Source organism: Pagrus pagrus (assembly GCF_965226575.1).
Source record: "Pagrus pagrus genome assembly, chromosome: 15".
Lineage (NCBI taxonomy): Eukaryota > Metazoa > Chordata > Actinopteri > Spariformes > Sparidae > Pagrus > Pagrus pagrus.
This window is the reverse complement of record NC_140199.1, coordinates 23,021,903-23,041,433: the sequence shown is the minus strand read 5'-3', so window position 1 is coordinate 23,041,433 and position 19,531 is coordinate 23,021,903. Positions and strand designations below refer to the sequence as shown.

At 42.4% G+C, this 19,531-nt stretch overlaps 1 protein-coding gene across 1 annotated transcript; it reads right to left on the bottom strand.

The window, feature by feature from the left end:
• Positions 1 to 1,534: 1,534 nt before the first annotated feature.
• Positions 1,535 to 17,214, bottom strand: prom2 (prominin 2). Its single transcript, XM_084375242.1, has 24 exons — positions 16,999 to 17,214; positions 15,744 to 16,080; positions 11,956 to 12,023; positions 11,381 to 11,586; positions 11,085 to 11,205; positions 10,622 to 10,685; positions 10,415 to 10,504; positions 9,170 to 9,366; positions 8,280 to 8,354; positions 7,074 to 7,137; positions 6,812 to 6,968; positions 6,573 to 6,725; positions 6,362 to 6,485; positions 6,170 to 6,258; positions 5,496 to 5,580; positions 5,223 to 5,366; positions 5,063 to 5,131; positions 4,880 to 4,972; positions 4,729 to 4,782; positions 4,551 to 4,631; positions 3,022 to 3,090; positions 2,826 to 2,915; positions 2,586 to 2,698; positions 1,535 to 2,473 (listed from the first exon to the last, which is right to left on the bottom strand). The coding sequence occupies exons 2-24, from the start codon at positions 16,003 to 16,005 to the stop codon at positions 2,422 to 2,424; spliced, it is 2,520 nt and encodes an 839-aa protein (XP_084231368.1). The 5' UTR covers positions 16,006 to 16,080; positions 16,999 to 17,214; the 3' UTR covers positions 1,535 to 2,421.
• Between the last annotated feature and the right edge of the window lie 2,317 nt (positions 17,215 to 19,531).

Genomic DNA, 19,531 nt, shown 5'->3' with positions numbered 1-19,531 from the left:
TCATCACTTTGATTAATGGGGCTCTCAGCGTAGAGTTAATGTATATTAAAGGAAAGTCGGGGTTTTCTACAGCAAAGCATCAGTGAAGTTTGTTGGAGCTCAAAATACTACGTTAATGGAGTTTATAGATTTGATATAAATACTGCTGCTTCTGTTTCGTCCCCCATGATTGGACTTTAAATTAGTGTATGGATCATCAGCCTCATATTAAATGCGTACTTCTCCCTAAAGGCTGTGATTTCATTTCTATAGTTTGGGTCGTTGCAAAGGCCAAATTAAAAAAGATGGATCTGCATTGTTGAAGGCTCCAGTCGGGATAGAAGATGCTTTCAAAGGGGGGCAACATGTTGGCTGTTACCTCAGTGCAGTCACTGGGACACTGTGGGGGTTTCAAAGCCTCATCCCAAGTCCTTTACACTAAAGTATGTCTTCCAGCAGTTTTTAGATCTTAACATCTTCAACCAGCTCACACAATTATCCTCTTCTTATATGTTAATTCATGTACGCAGTGTCCCATGAGAGGGGATGCATGACAGTAATTATGATCAAAAAGACACGCCATCTCTGGCTACCATAGCAAATCATAAAGTTAAATAAGCAGTACATACGCCTAATCTGTGCAGTTTATGTATGCAGTAATGTGCTTTTAACTGTTTGGGAACAGTTCACGCCACAGGCAACTTCAGCTTCAGTTTATTTTTTATGATTTCTCCCAGCTGGTTGAACTCCAGTCATGTTTGTCGCTGGATGTGTAGGAACTTCCTGCATCTGAATCCACACAACACTGAAATGTTGCTTGGTGGTCCAGCTGCACAATTTCTTTGACCCATACATTTAAAAAAGGTATATCAGTGCCTTCTTCTATCTTCGTAGCCCAAATACGCCTCGTTGGATCAAAATCAGACGTATTTCCAGCCTTATTTCCCCTTGTACTCCATTATGTCCTTTGTTTTTCCTTAATGCCGGATGCCAAACTGTTCCCCGGCTCAATAAAAACTGTTTTGGTGGTAGAGCCTTCACCCATAGACCTTTCACTACACATCTGGGAGGTAAGCTCCATTGACATTTTCAAATCCAGACTGAAAACACATTTATTTTCTGTTCTGTGACCTCTCCTGACTCCTGACTACGTGAATCTTGTCTTGAAATTACTCACCTCAGCCAAGTTGTCTCGTTAATACTATTACCTGTGCACTTGTGTGTGTGTGAGTGCTTATGAATGTGTGTTTTTTTGTGACTTGTGAAGTGAAGTTGAGATTGAAGCAAGAGACGAGCGACTAAGATAAGCTAAATTCTTATATGAAGATATACAATTAAGTCTTTAATTTATTGTCGAAATTAACCATAGGACTGTGCAGAGACTAGAACTTAGCAGTGAGAGTGCGATAAGGGTTCATGTACGACCTAAAGGGACATACTGGGTTACAAATGTGCACTGTGAAAAGCGCTTTCACAGTCAGCGTGGAAATCAGACATCGTGAGATTCCTCTCATGTTACAGCTAAAGGTAGAAAAATGCAAAGCAGACTCAGTGCAGTTGTTGATCAGTTTTTTTACTGACAGTAGTTTTCACAACAGAGGGCAGAAATGCTCACAACTTTTTGATCACATTGAGCAAACAGAACAATAAAGTGCCGTATGACAGAAAGACAAAACAATCTACTGGAGTACAAAAATCATGTTGAATCAAGAATCACATCGAAATCAATTTGTACAAAAACACATCTGGAATTGGTAACAAAACGCTTTATAGTGAAATTGTGTAATAAGCAAACACACAAATCAAGTGTATTCATTTCATGACGCATACAGGAAACTGTGCTTTGATTTCCAATATTAGTGCAAGTTTAATCAAGAATTTAATTAAAAAAAGGTTTCCCATCGGAATCAGGTTGCCAAAACCGCGGCAGTATACAGACAGAGGCTGGCACATCACAAGTGCCTGTTGGCACGGTAACACACTGCTGCAGTCTCTGAGAGCACCGCGCACTAACAGGACTAAATATATAAATGTGATGATGGACTCTGAACAAAAATCAGCTTTATAGTTTGAAATGATGTTGGATATTTTCTCAGAATCCAGCAGCAGCTCATAGTTCATCTATTAAATAGACACAAATTATTTAAGAAATACATTAAATGCAACAAATATCTTTGAAACTTTATTTAAAAATGATGAAAAATCCCTGCAGATTCCCTTACGCCCTGTGTCCCCCTGAGGTCAACTCAAAGATGCTGCGTGTGGTGTATGAAATGTATCGTATGACTTCTGCAGGCTCTTTGTTTCTCAATTTGAGACTCTCCACCAGAGTGACAATGTGCCACGTCTGTGCAGGAGTGCACCATGTGTTTTTATTTTGTCAAGCCGTACCCCAGTTGTGCCTGCAATCCTTTAAAGATGTATCTCACATGTGCCGTCTTCTCAGGTGAATTTCATCTGGGCCCGTGGGATGTGGTTCATGATTATGTGGTTGCTGGAAACAAAGACATTAACCGCGGTCAAAGGCAGGCCAGCCCAGTGAAATGAATCAGTCATGTGATTCTTACACAACATGCACAAATGTGTTTTCTGTTTGTGCCTCTTACTCATAGACATCAGAGTACTTCATTCTCCTGTAGTACTTGGCTAGTTTGATAGAAAAGATGATCCCGGGGATGAAGAAGATGATGCACCAGCCCAGACTGAACCAGAACGCATTCTAAAGAGAGAGAGAGCGAAAAGGAAAGTGACAGCTTTAGAGCAGTTTGACAGACTTTAGTGGTTTTGTCAACAACAAAAAAGTCAGTTAGGCTGCAGGTGGAGAGCTAACAGCATCCGATCCTCACCAGAGACTCCACCATGTGTGAGCAGACGATAATGTCAACAGAGTCCACAGCTCCTGCCACCGGCCCACAGCGGCCCACCTGCTGCGTGATCTGAGGGAGAATCCACACATCAGTAACTTCTCAAAAAGGTCATAAATACTGTTTCTGTATTTGCACAGCATGTTAAAAAGTGTTAAAAATCTGGAACAGACTGTACCGTGAGGTTGGCCCAGTCCGCATAAACAGTGAAGTAGCCCATCTGACAGTCCACAAACTTTCTACTTTCCTGCGATCAAAAGAGAGAGAGAGACAGAGAGACAGAGAGAGAGAGAGACAAGGAGAGAAGGAGACAGAGAGAGAGAGAGTAAATTCCATACATTTTCTCTCTGCTTTACAGTGAGAAGTCATGAGGAATGAGTGGAACGCCAAGCCATCTCAGCAACTGGAATTCTGGGTAAATCCTCTGAAGTGACCCGTAAATAAATGTAATAGCACTATGATTAGACAAGGTGTGGCAATTATCAAAGTTTTTTTATAAAGCACATTTCATGCAGAGGCAATTCTTGTGTCTTTGCCTAATGCATTAAAACATTAAAGGAGACATATTGTGCTTTCTCATTTGTATGTTATAGATTCTTATGCATGTGGAAGATCTTTATAGTTAAAAAGCCCAAAGTCCGCACCAACAGAAGCTCCTCTCTCCCACAGAAAACACTGCTCCTGAAATGCCTCACTAGCCCCGCCTTTAATTCTGTGACTTTGTGACATCACACTTCGTCACCATGTCACACATTCGCACAATTTATGCCTAGAGGCTAGTTTGGCACATAAGAAAGGATTTAGCACAGTTGCTCTGCTGTTGTTAGCGTTGCTGGGGCAGGCGTGTGTGAGCTGACCAATCAGAGGAGAATATATTCAGGAGGGAAGCCTTAAAGAGACGGGAGCTAAACAGAGCGTTTCAAAGAGAGAGAGAATAAAAACTGAAAACTGGTGTGTTTTTTGAACATTAAAACATGTAAACCTATTTTAGTAGTAACCCAAAATACACCAAAATATACCAAAACTACAATGCCCCACTGTTTTAAGAAAATACTCGGTCATTTTACAAAAAACTTCATATTTGTGAGCTGAAACAAATGGGCCCGGCGCCCCTGGCAGGGTTGGGAAATCCAAAAATAGTGAGAGGTGATCTAACACACCGTTGGTTTTGGCCTTTTCGTGGGATTTGCTGACATTAAAAAAATATTAAAAAGTGCCAGCCTTATCCTCTAAAGAGAGGTTCAGTCAAACAGAGTGGATTTAAGGGTCATTAAAGTCAAGAGCAAGTCTGTTGTTTCTCTGCTTAGTTTGGACCCTAAAGACGGTGAGCAGATTGCTACCAGATGAGGCTTCACGTGGTGGAAGAACACAGTGAGGGCCAATACAGATGCCTAAGAATTGGTGTAATTTGTTCTTACAGCACTGTTTACATGACACAAGATGGACCTCACAGATAAAACAGACCCTTAATATTCCTCTCAAAGAATGCACAACTACAGCTGAAGACCAACACGACTGGACACTTAATGTAATTCATGCCCTGCGGATGTAGAACCAACAAGCACATTGTTTCAACTCCTCGTACTCACTGAGCCACAGCAGCTCCCCCTCGCCCCCCTCCAGCTAAATGACTGACCCACCACAGGCATTAACAGACCACATGGAGCACTTTTTCTTCCAACTCATGTGACTCGTGGCTGTACTCACGGTCTCCACGATCTGTGTCGTATTTGTGTTGAGGAAGTCTTGTGCTGCCTCCACGTTGCTCAGCACCTCCCCCACTGTTCCCTGGAAATGCCAGAGAGGAGAGAAATGAGCCACAGAGAGGAGGAGAGGGGAATGATCTGTATTTGTGGTGGCTCCAGGTGTTGGTCAGCGTACTCACGTTGATTTTATGGACAAAAGACTGAAGGTCCTTGACGGTTGAGTTGATGCTTTCCTGAGGGAAAAAAGCAGTAGATATTTGTTTAAACTCAGATGAATGACACACAGCCAGAATGAGGAGATGGCAGAGGAGATAGGGCAACATAACTCACCAGTTGTGGGGTGATAACTGTTTCTATGTCTGACTGGATCTGCCTCAGGTCCATGGCCTCGGTTTGGAGCTCCAATCGTATATCATTGTTTGTCTAGAAACAAGCAAATGGTCGGTTAATAGATAGAAAACAGTAAAAAAAAAAAAAGACAATTATGTTTTATGTTGAAGTCTCCTGACTCACTTGCGCTTCAGCGAGCCTGTCAAGTTGGTCTGCTGTTGTGTTCAGATTGATGCTGGAAACGTTGTTTAACTGAGAGAGAGACAAACCAGTGACATAAATCACTTTTACATGTTACACCTGGACGTGTATAACGACGGTAGAGACCGTGAATAATGTCTACCTGCTGCGTGACAGCAGCGGAGTCAAAGTCTTTAGTGGAGGTGGAGAAGCTCCTAAGTTGTTTTTTGACATCAGGGCTCAGGAGAGTGATGGTGGACAGAGTGATGTCTGTGTTATCGAAGTACAGCTGGATCTCATCTGTGTACTGTGTGTCACCGACAGAGAGGGAGGAGGGAAGGAAACAGGCATCACAAATGGTGAGGTTCGGTCAGACGAAGGCAAACAATATTTACATATGTGTGATGAATATGAAGGTATTGTAGGTTTAACTCACTCTAGACACATTGAGCAGTTCATCTAGGTTTATGACCTCGTACAAGCGGAGCGTGGTCCACAGTGGCTGGTTTTCTTTACAATCTCTGTGACATCAAGTCAGAATCGGAATCATGTTTGTTACATATGTGCAGAATGTTGGCCAATGAATTTGCAGATGTTCACAGTGTAAAGTAGGGCTGATCAATATGTAAATAAACACACTGTGATTATTGTGACAGATATTGTGATATGAGTCATGATTTCAGTGGGAAGGATAATTATTCCATTTGAGTTTCACTGAAAAAAAATATGAAAAATGATGATTATGTGACTTCTGCTGGGGTCTGTACCAAACAAACGTGTTCCCTTCATATTCTTGTCATCATATTCCAGTCTGGAGAATATGATTTGTAGGCCGGAGCCTCTCTGAAGTAACACAATGCTTCATTTATAACGGTATGATGTGACACATTTTGCCTTTATCGGCAAATTGCAGCTCCTGAGATTTGGATATTGCACTTGGCCATACCGCAATTCAATTATATTACGTTTAAATCATGTCAAACTTGACAAGCACATATTTACAATAACAGATTGTAAATGCTTTATGATTCCTGCTGAATTCAGACCCACTAAGAAAGTAACAATTCCGTGTGCATGTTCTTGTGTGAGAGGTGAATTGGCATCACATACCTGTAGATATCAGGGATACTGATGTTGCTTTCTAGTCCCAAAGCTGGACCTATCTCCAACCCTGGAATTAAACCTGGAGTATCAATAAGCTGTGGAGAGAAGAGGGAATAATATCACCACACATATATTGTACTTGTATTTACGGTGCATGCAAACACAGGTGTGTGCGGGTGTGTGTTTTAGTATTGTTACCTCCAGCAGCTGTCCATTGTTCCAGGGCTGACAGAGCAGATTGTAAACTGAGCCTCCCAGCAGGAACAGCAGCACCACCACTATCATGAACAGCCAGGAGAAGAGGAAGCTGAAGCCTGCACCTCTGCAACCACATCCAGGTCACAGGTCAAACAAGAGGTCAGCAGGTGAGACACTATGAACAGATACGATATGAGAACCATGCACTCACATCATGAGGAAGGTGCCTCCACAGTCCGCCGTGCAGGAGCGCTTTGTGGGGTCCTTTGTGGGTGACAGACCCACAGGGCCCAGGACCAGACCCAGGATGTAACACACCACCACCAGGAGGACAATGCAGCACAGGACCACACACACTCCCCATCTGGAGAAGCACACACACACACAATGAGTGGTTTTTGGCTTTTTTTCTTGCATTGATCACGTGTCTGCACATCCAGGTCTTTTTACCTAATGTGCTCGGCTCTCTTGATCTGTGGTGTGACCTTGACAATATCTTTCTGGACCTGCTCCAGAGTCTTCGACACGTTGGTCAGAGCAGATAAGGGGATGTCCTTGGTGACCTGGGCGATCTGTGTTCTTATTTCATCCAATCTCTGCTTGCTGTCTAAAATGTACACACAAATACACACATAAACTTTAAAACTGATCTTATAAGTTCATGAATAAAAAAGTATTTGAAAGAGGAGTGAGAGTAAATGTGTTCACTCACTTGCAACTACATCCTTGGTGTCATTGGTCACCCTCTGGGGGATGCTGTTGAAATAGTCCTCCACCTAAAAAGAAGACAAACTATTCATTCATATCATAGTAAATAGTTTTGAAATAGTGTTTGTGTACAAATCTATAATTCACGTTTTCTTAAATTATCTTTGGTTTAAACTTGTTCACGCTCTTCCCTCTATCTGACTGCTCATCCAGATTTGTTTACAAGGAAGTCATTATATCATAAAGACTAATGATATCAGATGTTCTGTGCCACAAAGCTCTCCTAAAGCATAGGCCAGAGTTTACAGAGTGGCTTAAACTGATGACAGAGGCCGCTGCCCTTGTACTTTACTTGAGTATACTTTACTCCCCACATTTTCACACAAATATCTGCTCCTTACATTTTCATAACAGGCTCGTTACGTTAGTTTTAATGCATTTAAGGGGAATTATCGATTGTTTTTATTTTGTGTCGTCGCACACCGCCTTCCCAACATCACAAGACTGATTTCAACCCATCAGTGTATGTCACGTACGGCAGATGTGGCAAGACGAAACAAAATAAAAGACGTAACAAGGTAGAAACAGGCAGAGAGGGAGACTGGAATGGGGAGAAAAGGCGTGTTAGTGACTCTGATCTGCAGACCCCCCGCAGCCCTCTGCCTGGATTTGATTATTTTCTCAGTTTGTTGCTGCTCGGGACGCTGTACCAATCCAAATGTCAATATTTGATGTCCTGGGAGTGAGACTCAACAATTAACTATCTTTCTGGTGTTTTTAAAAGCAGCTGGGATAAATCCTACTGATTCTACCTTTAAGTTTAATAGTCTCTGAGAGGGAGACTACAAAGTACATTTCAGAGCCTGCACTCTCTTACTTTTACTTGAGTAAAGAAGTTGTATCAGTACTTCTAGTCTTTTTTTTTACACAAGTATCTGTACTTGTACTTGCCCCACCTCCATCCTAGAGAGTGTATGGGTCACTAATGAACAGGGCATGTTTGTGTAATCATGTATATAAACATATATAGAATTATCATTGTGGCTGCCATTGAATTTTTTTCTTTTTTTTTGTCTTTATTGACTGTGAACTCTCATTTTACCACATCTGTATCATCTGCATTTTTGCATGAAGCTATTATGTTAAAATGAATAAAACCTAAATGACCAACAAACATAGATGATTGCATATTTTTTTAGAAGTCACTGACCTCCTTGATTTTGGATTGGAGGTCAGTTCCGATGACTTCATCCACGGCCGACTGGAGCTCGTTCAAGCTGGGATTCTGTGGAGAACAATCAGAGTCACACACGTGCAACCATTGTGACCAGCAATCACATGTAATCACGTGCTATACTTCAGTGTAACAGAAGGGGGCAGCAGACTTTAACAAGACAAGCACATACGCTTTCACAGATGCCATCGATGAGCCACAGTTAAATGAGCTGATACCAAAGAAGAGTGAATTGTATCTGTGTTACTGCCATTGTCATGATGAAGATTAGATATTATACAATATATTTACTGATGAGGAGACAAGATGAGAGGAGAGGAGGGGGAAAAAAGAGAGGAGAGGAGAGGAGAGGAGAGGAGAGGAGAGGAGAGGAGAGGAGAGGAGAAGAGAGGAGAGGAGAGGAGAGGAGAGGAAAGGAGAGGAAAGGAAAGGAGAGGAAAGGAAAGGAAAGGAAAGAAGAGGAGGAGAGTGTGTATGTGTCAGAATAGAGTGTAGGAGGAGTAGAGAATAACAGATGGGAGGAGGACAAATCAGCTGTACAGACAATGCCAAAAATGAAGAGCTATTATCATGAGTCACACTGTCTCAATCTGCGTCAGAGGTGGTTTTGATCACATAAATCATTCTTCCTGTTGCCTCTTGATTATGTCTCCTAATTGGGCTGATTCTCAGTCTGTACGTTGTAATCTGAGCGGTCAGACCAAACTCCTGTTTAGCATAGAACGACTGCGCTTGACAGGAGTGCATGTTCAAATCGACCTCATTTAATTTCCCTATGTTTTATTAATGCATCCAAATTAAGAAGGTCAAAAAAAAATCACGAACATCACATTATGCAACCCACGTTATGCAAAATGAGTACTCACAGAGATGGAGGTGTCCAGTGTCAGTTTGTCGAGCTCACTTTTCATTCTGTCACAGTTGCTGCAGGTTTGCTTGGATAAAGTCTGATTGATGCGATTTTTAACAACGGTGACATTTGCCTGCAGGCGGTCCACACTGGACTGCAGCTGGACCAACGATGAGTTCAGCTTCTTCAGTTCCATATCCGTGTTCACAGTTTCTGCTCATACACATAAAACAGATGATACATATTAGTCAGTGCATGCACAGGTTTAAAAAATGATCTGCATTCATCTATGACCTTTTTTATGTTGGCTGCTTTGAATTCAAAAGCAATTTCAAAAGCTGAAATGACTGGAAGTCCGAACAAAAAGTGAGCAGTGTAACAGAAGGAACGACAGGAAACTGATTATTAAGGGAGATATTATCCAGCCGCTTTGGTGCAGCATTAAGAATATTTTCCGTATTACTCTACTGCGCCTGCTCTGTGTCACTCTAAGAGCAGCGTTAAGAAAAACATGTCAGTAAATAATGTATCAGCACTTCGTTTATCATCTTGGATAAGGCTGAATTACTGCGGCTCTCTGCTGGAAACTTTCATTATAATTACAAAACCCAAACAATTAGCTTTTTTTTAATTTTCTTGTATTTATTCATTTGCAGCTATGTGTCACAAGGCTGCGTGGTTCAAAACCAAGACTACTCTAGCCTAGGTTTTTCCTTCGATAAATAATTCTTTGGCCTTTCCATGGTTTTAATAGATAGGACAGTTTGACAATGACAGGAAATGGGATGAGAGAGAGGGAGGGAGGAGGGATGACATGCAGCACAGGTTGGACTGAACCCTGGGCCACTGCAGTGAGGACACAGCCTCTGTACATGGGTCGCATGCTCTACTAACTGAGCTACTAGGGTGCCCCAGAAAAATATAAGTTCAGTTTTTTAATATATTTTTTTCCATGGTGTCTCCCAGATTTCAATGAGATCCTAGATGGGGTTCTAGCAGCTTGTCACCGTTATAAGTATCAGTGTCTGTATGTTTCTCTATATATATCTTCTCTCTCCTTCACTTTTTTTGTTATGTAATCACTAATAAAAACAGCTTGTCTCAAAAATAACTCTGTCAGTGTATCAAAGACTGAATTCAAGACGTGGGAAGTGAAATGCAGTCAGTGCACGGCTCATGTGATTACTGATCTTGTCAAATATGAACACAGGCACTTACATGCTCAGACTGAAACAGGACAGAGCATGCAGAGACACCGTACCTTGGTCCAGAAGTCTGACTGAGCGCAGCGCCGGGTTGAGAGTTCCTCTGAATTTCCCCTGGATCTCTGCTCCCAGCTGAGGTCCGATGGCTGATTCATACAGACAAACAAGTGTGAGACAAAACGAGAGCAGAAAGCGTATCGCAGCGGTCAGAATGAAACAAAAGCGGTGCCTCTTTTTTGAACATGATTAGTTCCTGTTCTCACCATCTAGGTTTCTGCTAACCTCCTGTACGGTTTTATAGCTCTCGTTCACCACAAAGTCGACTTGCTGGAGAAGAAAAACAAAAGAATTTCAAAGTGTGCACACAAGATATGACTTTAAATGCAACATATGTATGTCAAGGACTGTTTCCATGAGGTAACTGCGTAGCAGCTTTCGCAAGTGAAGAAGAACAAACAGAAGACAACCCCTGTTTCCCTCCAAGCCTTTCCCGCTCTCTTGTATCTTTAGATAAGTTTATTGACACTGCGGAGTCATTAATCAGCAGACTGAAAGGTGAGCTGGTGTCTGTTTGCATCTCACACAAAAGCTGTCACCTCGCAGCACACTGATGGCAGGGGTGCAGGACATTAAGGTTATGTAAGGTTTTAACATCCTAACTTTGACCTTTGGGTTCGTTCCCGGGCTCGTGTCGTGCACTTCAATCACCAAGAGGGTTTCTCTCACCTGAGGCACAGCGGTGAGGAAGGTGTGGACGTTCCTTATAGTTTTGTTGAGCTCCACCACACCCCCCTCCACACTCTGTTTGAATGCTTCGTTACTCCTGAACATGCATATGTTCCCAGCACTGCAAACACAAACACACACACACGTACACAATTAAATTTGTGTCTTGAACATAATGTCAATCCTAGGGAGACGCACGCAAGCAGCGAGGCGTGCCCGCTCAAGCTGTGCTTTTTCCGATGCTAATTTCAGATAACACATCATCATGCTGTTCAGAAACGTACACACACACTCACAGGATAATGGCTGTGGTGACGAATGCACTCCAGAAGAAGGTTCTCCTGCGACAGTCAGTGGAGGACGTCTGCTTCTGGTACATCTTCCCGCCACAGTTGCCACAGCAGCGGCAGCAGGCCAGGAAGAAACCAACTATGGGCATCAGGACGATGTACACGACGCCGATGGCTACACACACCAGGTAACCCACTCGGTAGATCAGGACCTGAGCACAAAACACACACAGGTACAAGCAAATGATATGTATTACAACTAAAATGGTACAAATATCAACTTCAAGGCTAAGATGGCACAACAAAGGCACGTCTTTGCTGTGTGTCGTGACATTAAACACAGACAGACATCACCAAACAGTAGTTTTACTTTACTGTGGTGACACTGCACAACCAGAGTGGATCAAAGAGTCTCAGTAACCCCAGTGGAATGGGATAAATACACACTAGTGTGCTTCAATGTGAAGTGTTCTCAGATTACCAGCTCGAGGGAAACTCTGGGGAGGGTGTGTCTGCTTTTCTTTCCCACGAATAGAAGTTCATACCAACATCCTAGAATACGTGAAACTACATTTACTTACTTTTTTAAGGAGTTCTTGATCTAATTGCTGCGTTTGGTCAACATCCTGGGCTATGTCCAGGATCAGATCTAGAAAGAAATCAGAGAGAAAAAAAAGCATCTGAGTAACATCAGAAGACACAGAAACAAAGCTACACAAAGCAAAGAGGCTACTTTTTTAAAAATTCCACGCTGCCGGTCTCCATCCTAGTTATCCATGTACAAAAGCCCAGCCAGGGGGGAGTACATGTGCTGTGCTCCATACAAACATTTCAGTCTCTCTCATTGTAAGGATGGAAATCTGACACCTCCATCTTCAGAGTACGAGGAAACCAGGGAAGCTTTGAGGAGAGATTGGGTTTTTTACTCACACAAAAAAAAATGCAAATTCAAAGCCTTCTATTTATGATCATACAAAAACCCAGCCATTGAGGATATTATTCATTAAAACAGGCGCGGGTAACAGAGAAGGGGGTAGAAGTTCAGTTTCTCACATAAGCTATTTTGGAAGTTCTCACCATCTGTCTTTATCACGGATGGCAGTCTGCCATTAATGTCCTGGAAATTTGTATTTTATCTCATTGCTGCACATTTCCCGCTTTTAACCCGCTGTATATTTACTTTAAAATGCTTTACTTTTAATATTAATCTCTGGTTGGTGTCTTTGTGGATTACAGTGAGGTGCAGGGACGTGCACATGATTATAGAGGGGCAGGGGCTCAAAGTCAGAAAAGGGTAGTATGTGCATGTGCAAAGCGCGCGTGAATTTTTTTTTCAGGCCTTAATAACACACACACACACACACACATAGCTAACGTAGCCTGAGACCTATATTAGCTAGACAATAAGCTAGACCAATTTCCCAACTTCCCGAAACCGAGTCATGACTTCCGAACTGCTAGGCTAAGACTAATATGATATTTTTTCCAACGTTGCACATTAACACAGCTTGCATAACAAAAAGAAAATCATGGGAGGGCAAGTGCAAACTAGAAATACAGGCTACACATCCAAAAATGTGACAAAACCAAGAAATTACTGCTGTGACTGCTGTGAATGTTAGCAGGAACAGCAATGTTTACAACAGCAAAGTCGCAATAAAACTCAATATCTGGAAGAAGTTTAAGATTTGTGGCAAGATAAAGAGCCTACACAGACAGCTGTCATATTAGATTACTCTTAACTCTCTCTCTCTCTCTCTCTCTCTCTCTCTCTCTCTCTCCAAATTATCTCGCTCTCAACACCATATTACAAGCAAATGCGTACGGTAGATAACCAGGGCGTTTTTATACCGCTGTTTTTTTTACATCCCTATGCACAACAGGAATTTATTTATTCATTAAAAAACACAAAAAAGGGCACTTTTTAATACGAGGCAAAAAGGGCAGGGGCTCAAGCACCCCTTGGGCCCTATGTGTGCACGTACCTGGTGAGGTGTGCACACATATTACATGAAAGTGTAAACTGATGGGCAGTACAAAAAACACATCATTAACCGTCAAATGTGTGAGGAAACTCAGTGAAAATATTATCATATTTTCATTATTATTATTATTATTGTATATTATATAAAACTTGTGTCAGTAAAAAATGTCAGTAACAGTCAGCACTGACCACCTGGTTGATACTTGAGTAATTATTTGTTTTATAGTAGAATATTAAAGCAGTGCAGTAAGTAAGCTTCAATAACAGGCTGTCTCTATAATTACCAGACCTGGGGAGTAACAGAATACACATACTCAGCATAATAAAAAAAAAAAGGTAACTGTCTTCCAGTAAAGTTACAGAAAGAGACGATGTAATCAGATTACAGATACATTCAGTGAAAAATGGTAAATGGTCTTTCATTTCTATAGCACTTTTCCAGTCTACTGACAGCTCAAAGCGCTTTACAATACTTGCCACATTCACCCATTCACACACACATTCACACACTGATGGCGGAGGCTGCCATGCAAGGCGCCAGCTGCTCATCAGGAGCAATTTGGGGTTCAGTGTCTTGCTCAAGGACACTTCGACATGTAGCTGAGGGGAGCCGGGATGCGAACCAGTGACCCTCCGATTACTAGACGACCCGCTCTACCTCCTGAGCTACAGCCGCTGAAAAGGGGGATTACCAGCAGAATAACGACTTCAAGATAAAGAATGACGGTTACGCATGAAAACACTTCACTAGTGCCACACAGCATCACTCTGGTCTTAAGTGAAACCACGTACACAAGAATGTTTTCTCACAGTAAATAAAAGTAATCTTATTGATATTTCTTTAAAATGATTCATTTAAAATTCTGACATGATTTTTCAATATAACCAATGCTTTGTTAACAAGTGCCTCGAGTTTTGCGCTGGACCTGCCAGGAGAGAAAAAAGATCGGTGTTGCGGCATGACAGAAGGTTCAGCAGCAGCAGTTTGTTTCCTGGTGATAAGACTGCACCTTTGACTTGACTTGAAAAATGACAACACAACACAAGTCTGTGTCCGGAGCAACTTATGCAAGCCAAAAAATAAAGCTGCTGTCATCTGCAGAAATGTCAACTTCAAATCTGAAGAAACACAAAGAAACAACACCAACATGTTGTCGGATAAACACAGTACACCTGTAGTTTGCGCTAATGTTGTTTTTGTGATGGTACATTTCTTTAGTATAATGCACAATATTTAAAATGTTCGATTTTCTAGTAATCCAGTGTTACTTATTATAAAAATTGCCACTTAATTTCTATTCAGTAACTGACTACATTTCATCCTCAAGTAACCTGACCTGACCCTGCCCTGAGTGTTGACTGCCAGTTGTCATGTTTTCATAAAATCAGCAGTAGACTTTTAAAAAAAAAGTCCCAAAGGCTGTGGGGCTTTTTCAATTCTTCACAAATCAGCAATGAGTCATTAAGATGCACAAACATAAACACATTTTGGGTTTTGAGATCATAAAAATATTTGAGTGAAGGATCTGTTTTTGGTTGGTGTAGCACCTCTACCACAGCAGCTTGTTTTGTCTTTCTAGCCATTAATTCATCAAGAATGAGCCTTAATGTTTGATCCCCTGCCTTCTGGAAGAACACTTATTATTTACCTACAAACATTTATAACCTCCTGTTCGGTGGTTTATTAGGGAGAAACCCAGAGTTAACAATGAAGCATTGAGCCATTTGCTTTATCATAGAGCGATTGCAGACAGTGTGGTCACACATCCGTCACCGGTTAACATGGAAGCAACTGAAGTCTCTTTATGAGTCATTGAGTGGCTGCTGGTTGAAATCCACTCACGGTATACTCATCATTAAATCCACCATATTCAACATGTCGATCGCATGAAGGACTCTGGTTGTTTGGTTTTGTGTCCATTTTGCTTTCCATTTACAAATCAATGCTGAGCAGAAAGCAATGTACTATATTGAGCAGGGTTTATGGAGAGCTTACAAACCAGTCACAGGGACAAACGAAAGACCACAGGTGTGACACAAGTTGACGAAAACTCCAGACTATAAAAAACACCAGACCAGGACATAAAGGTTAAAGATTAACTGGCCAAATAAAACAAATTTCCACCGGTTTACTGATTAACTGAGCCGGTCATCTTATTTGTACAGGCATTATTACTTTGAAGCAGTTGCGAAGGTTAAGTATGATGTGTCACCTTTGCATCTGTAGGTAAATGTTTGCCCAGCGCGGAGCAGGAAACCACCAGATTTTAATGTCATTTAACATTCCCCTGTGTGATAAATTTCCCCAAATTGAACCTTGGACTAAGAAGACAGGGACCTGTGCATCAAGATGTTTGATTAGTGAGTAATACTGGTGACACTAACCTTTAGGGAAGGGGTTAGGCTGGACTGTGTGCAGGAAGGACTGGACCAGAGCTGACATGAAACCCACAATGGTGCCCTCCTCTGCTGTGTCCTGGTAGTGGGGCTGGGTGAGGCTCAGCGGTGCCACGGCTGCTTGACAGGCAGGATCATGAGGGACGGACTGGGCCAGGCTGAGCCCCAGCAGCATCACTCCTACGCCGGCCCTGAACGCTCCGGCGCTGCCCTGCCACCTCCACCCCCTCATACTCTCAAATAACGCCATGTCTACAGGTGTCACTTGTCAAAAAACGGGTTTGTGAAGTGATCACCTCATGGCACAAGCTCCGTTTTGATGCAACTGGAAACAAGACAAAAAAAGAAGAACACAATGAGACACTCACAGGAGGCAGGAGAATTACAGACTGCAGAAGGAAACCCACAGACTGAGTCAGAGAGAGAGGGGTCACGGCGCAGATCGTTTCAAAATGGCAACGGGGAAAAAAAAACTGTTTTGCAGAAGCAACAATGGCAGTTCGCAAATGGGAAATAAAACTGTTAAGCCCAACCGTAGCTGGTTTCTGAGAGAAACTGCCCTTTAGGGCTCTCTTTTATACTTCTACTCTCCATCATGGCACACAGGAAGTGCTGACATTTAAAAGTTACAGGAAGTTTCTTGTGAAGATAACAAACATGACTGGCTTTGGTGTCACCGCTGCCCTCATAGAGTAAACACAGAAACACTGCACCTACCTCACACACCTCCATCACCTGTGTTTACGCAAACTCACGCTTGTAGACAGAAAAAGCTTTTATCAGAGCGTGAACAAAAACCTGCCTGTAGAAACTACACAACAGTGTTTGAATATCCCTTACCAGATGTATGTGTTTTCTATGTGTAGCTCTCTTAAGCAAATAACTTATATAATATAAGGCCCTAAAGTGACTGATCACTGTCACTTCCTCTTATGGTTAAAGCAGCTGTTGAAATAGAGAACAGTCAACCTGTTCTAGCTTTTTCATCAGAGATACTATTAATACATGACATGATCATCCTCTTTAATCCCGTACACAGCAGCCTGTGGATGTTTACTGTACATACAGGGGACGAGACTGTCTGAGCAGTTCATCCAGGTCGAGGCACGTACTCAAGGTGTGTTAGTGGGTGATAAAAAGTGAGTTCAAAGAGAAAAGAGGGCAGATAAGGAAGGAAGAGAAGTGTAGAAGCAGACAAGCAGAGCAGAGTGAGGGTTCAGCTGTTGTCTGTCAGTCAGCTCACCTTCTTAGTCCAGGCAGTGAAGTCCAGGCAGTCACGCCACTCTGGTCTTCTGTTATTCGGTCAGAGGCGTGTGACTCTCAGTCCTATGGAAATATGATCTGTTCTGCTCCCGCTGACAAGTTGAAGCTGACTGTGTGCTCGCCTGGAGAACACTGCCACTAGGAACAGAGGGAGGGAGAGAAGGGACCGGAGGAGGGAGAAAGGGAGGGTCTTACAGGGAGAGAGGGGGAGTGACGTGGGAAAGAGAGTGGTGAGAAGAAGAGAGCAAATAACTGGCAGGGTTCGCCTCAGACAAATGTTTGCTTCCTGGATTCTGAAGCTTGACGGGGGAGGATAGAGAGAGGTTGTGTGCCACTAACATGATCATGATCTATTCATTTGAATTCGTTTGTATGCTGGATAGAAAAAAAGTTGGTTAATCAGCCATCATGTAAATCACCTCACATCTGGTGTGAAGTCCAAACAAGCAGCAACACAGCCCAAGTATGCAAGCCAAGATCACTGAGAGAGATCAGCTTGGGGAGGGAGTTTTGGGGACACAGAACATCCAAAGGTTGCCAAGAAATCCTCAAATAATATTCCTGTGGCCAATATTGGCAGCAGCTATTCTATCACAACGCTGATAACATTTTGCAACAGCTTCAGTGTTGTCAAAAAGCACCACTTCTCTACAGACCAGAACCAGGACCAGAATGGAGATATTGTTATTACTTACCTATAACATGCTGCTGCACCACTCATACTTTGTAATAGTTCGTCCACACCCTGCTCTGTGTGACTCCTCTTTTACAGGAACAAGAGAACAAACAGTTGCATGACAGGGAACAGGATTGTACAATACATGAATCTGATTCCTCTTTCTAAACCATTCTGATGCAAATAAAGCTGAAGAGCTGCACGGTCGTGTTGTCGCCTCCTCTTGTTGTCGTTATCAGGTGCGCAGTCGCTTGCTGATCCCTCACCCCTGAATCACCTCAACAGCAAAGTCATCAATTACAAGCTGATCCTTTAATCTGCTACCAAGAGAGCTCTTACCAAGTGGCCTTGGCATGTGAACACTTATCGAGGCCTTACAGTACTCTCACTCAGTGTCTGTCCTCAATTGTTCTGCTGTCCTGGAACAACAGCAGCTCGAGATCATGGGAGATCATCGTGTTCCACGTGGGAAGCCAGTGGGGGATCATGCTCCTATCGCAACACTAGAGACTCCTGCTGGTTGGTCTCTTAGGCTCAATCCCATTTCCAATTTTACAAAGGGTTACATGGCGACCCAACATTTACATTATGTGATCTTCAGCCCTGGTGATTTCTCTTGCGTTACTCTGGCAGTCCTGGTATTAACACACAGCCATTCCTCTGATCAAAATAGAAAAGCATGGACACTATCATTCACGTTAATAAATAGGAAAGAACACTGGCTCATTGCCTGGTTACTGGCGATGCTTCATCGGCTAACAGTAGCAACCCGTGCTCCTAGCCTGCCAAATGCACAAATCACCAATAACTATATAATGTTAGCTAGCTAGATAGTTAGCTACCGAGACATCAGCAAAGTAGTGGCTTTATGTAGTCGTAAGTAGTCGTTTTATGCTTTTTTTATAGAAAAGGACAATAATTCATTGAAATGACCCTTGGTTTGCCGTGTGCCAAAACTTGTTTTGAGGGCCATGGAGCTCTAACACTTCACCCCACCCCTTTATCCAGCAAGAATCAGGACACCCTACCCCTAGATTGAACGCTCAAAACAGACGGGTAGGGCTAATTGGTAAGGGCAAGGGGTGTATTGGGATTAAGTATGTGATCCCTCACTGGCTTCCCACCTGTGAATATATTTGTGATTTATAAAAGCACTGTCACAGGGGATTGAAGTTGAGTCTCGGACTGACTTTTTTTTAACATTAGTTCAGACTGACTTGGTACAAAATTGCACAACACGCTAACAGAAACTAATATCTAAGTGATGAATGTGAGACGTGATTCAAAAGTCCTCAATCATCAAGTGAGCGTTGTCAAAAGTATCAAAATATCAGCACATAATATCTGAAGTGGTTTTGGCTTCGATGATTTTGTGACATATACTGACCCCATGGTCGAGAATGAGCTCCCACTCTCCAACGACAGCAACGACTTTGTACCATTTGTTACATCAAAAGTTGAAGCCAATGACGTGGCTGTTATGGCACTGACTTAAAATGGTCCTTTTTTAGTATTACAATATACTTAATGACTCATAGTACCCTAACCTATTCGCCTTTTCCTTGTACAGTATGTCTGAGACGCAGAGGAGAGTGACACCTAGCTCTGTATAATTACGGCTATCAGTTACACACATTGCCATTGTCCCAATTTCTTTCAATAGGTATCATTCCTCCTTTCTTGTCTACCATCATGGGTGCCATCGTCTTCATTACTTCTGTCCTGCCAAGACACAATGGACAACTTGCTAAAAAAAAAGGGTGGAGATAAAGATAGATCACATTGTGAATTGCATCCCGAACAACTGGTGTCTATGAGCTCAGAAACAAGGGCCGCA

Coding starts and splice junctions, on each gene's coding strand:
- prom2 (XM_084375242.1), bottom strand. CDS start 16,005: ATGGCGTTATTTGAGAGTATGAGGGGGTGGAGGTGGCAGGGCAGCGCC. Junction 4,973..5,062: donor ACAGGCTCGCTGAAGCGCAA/GTGAGTCAGGAG, acceptor GCTTGTTTCTAG/ACAAACAATGATATACGATT. Junction 3,091..4,550: donor CGACACAGATCGTGGAGACC/GTGAGTACAGCC, acceptor TTTTGATCGCAG/GAAAGTAGAAAGTTTGTGGA.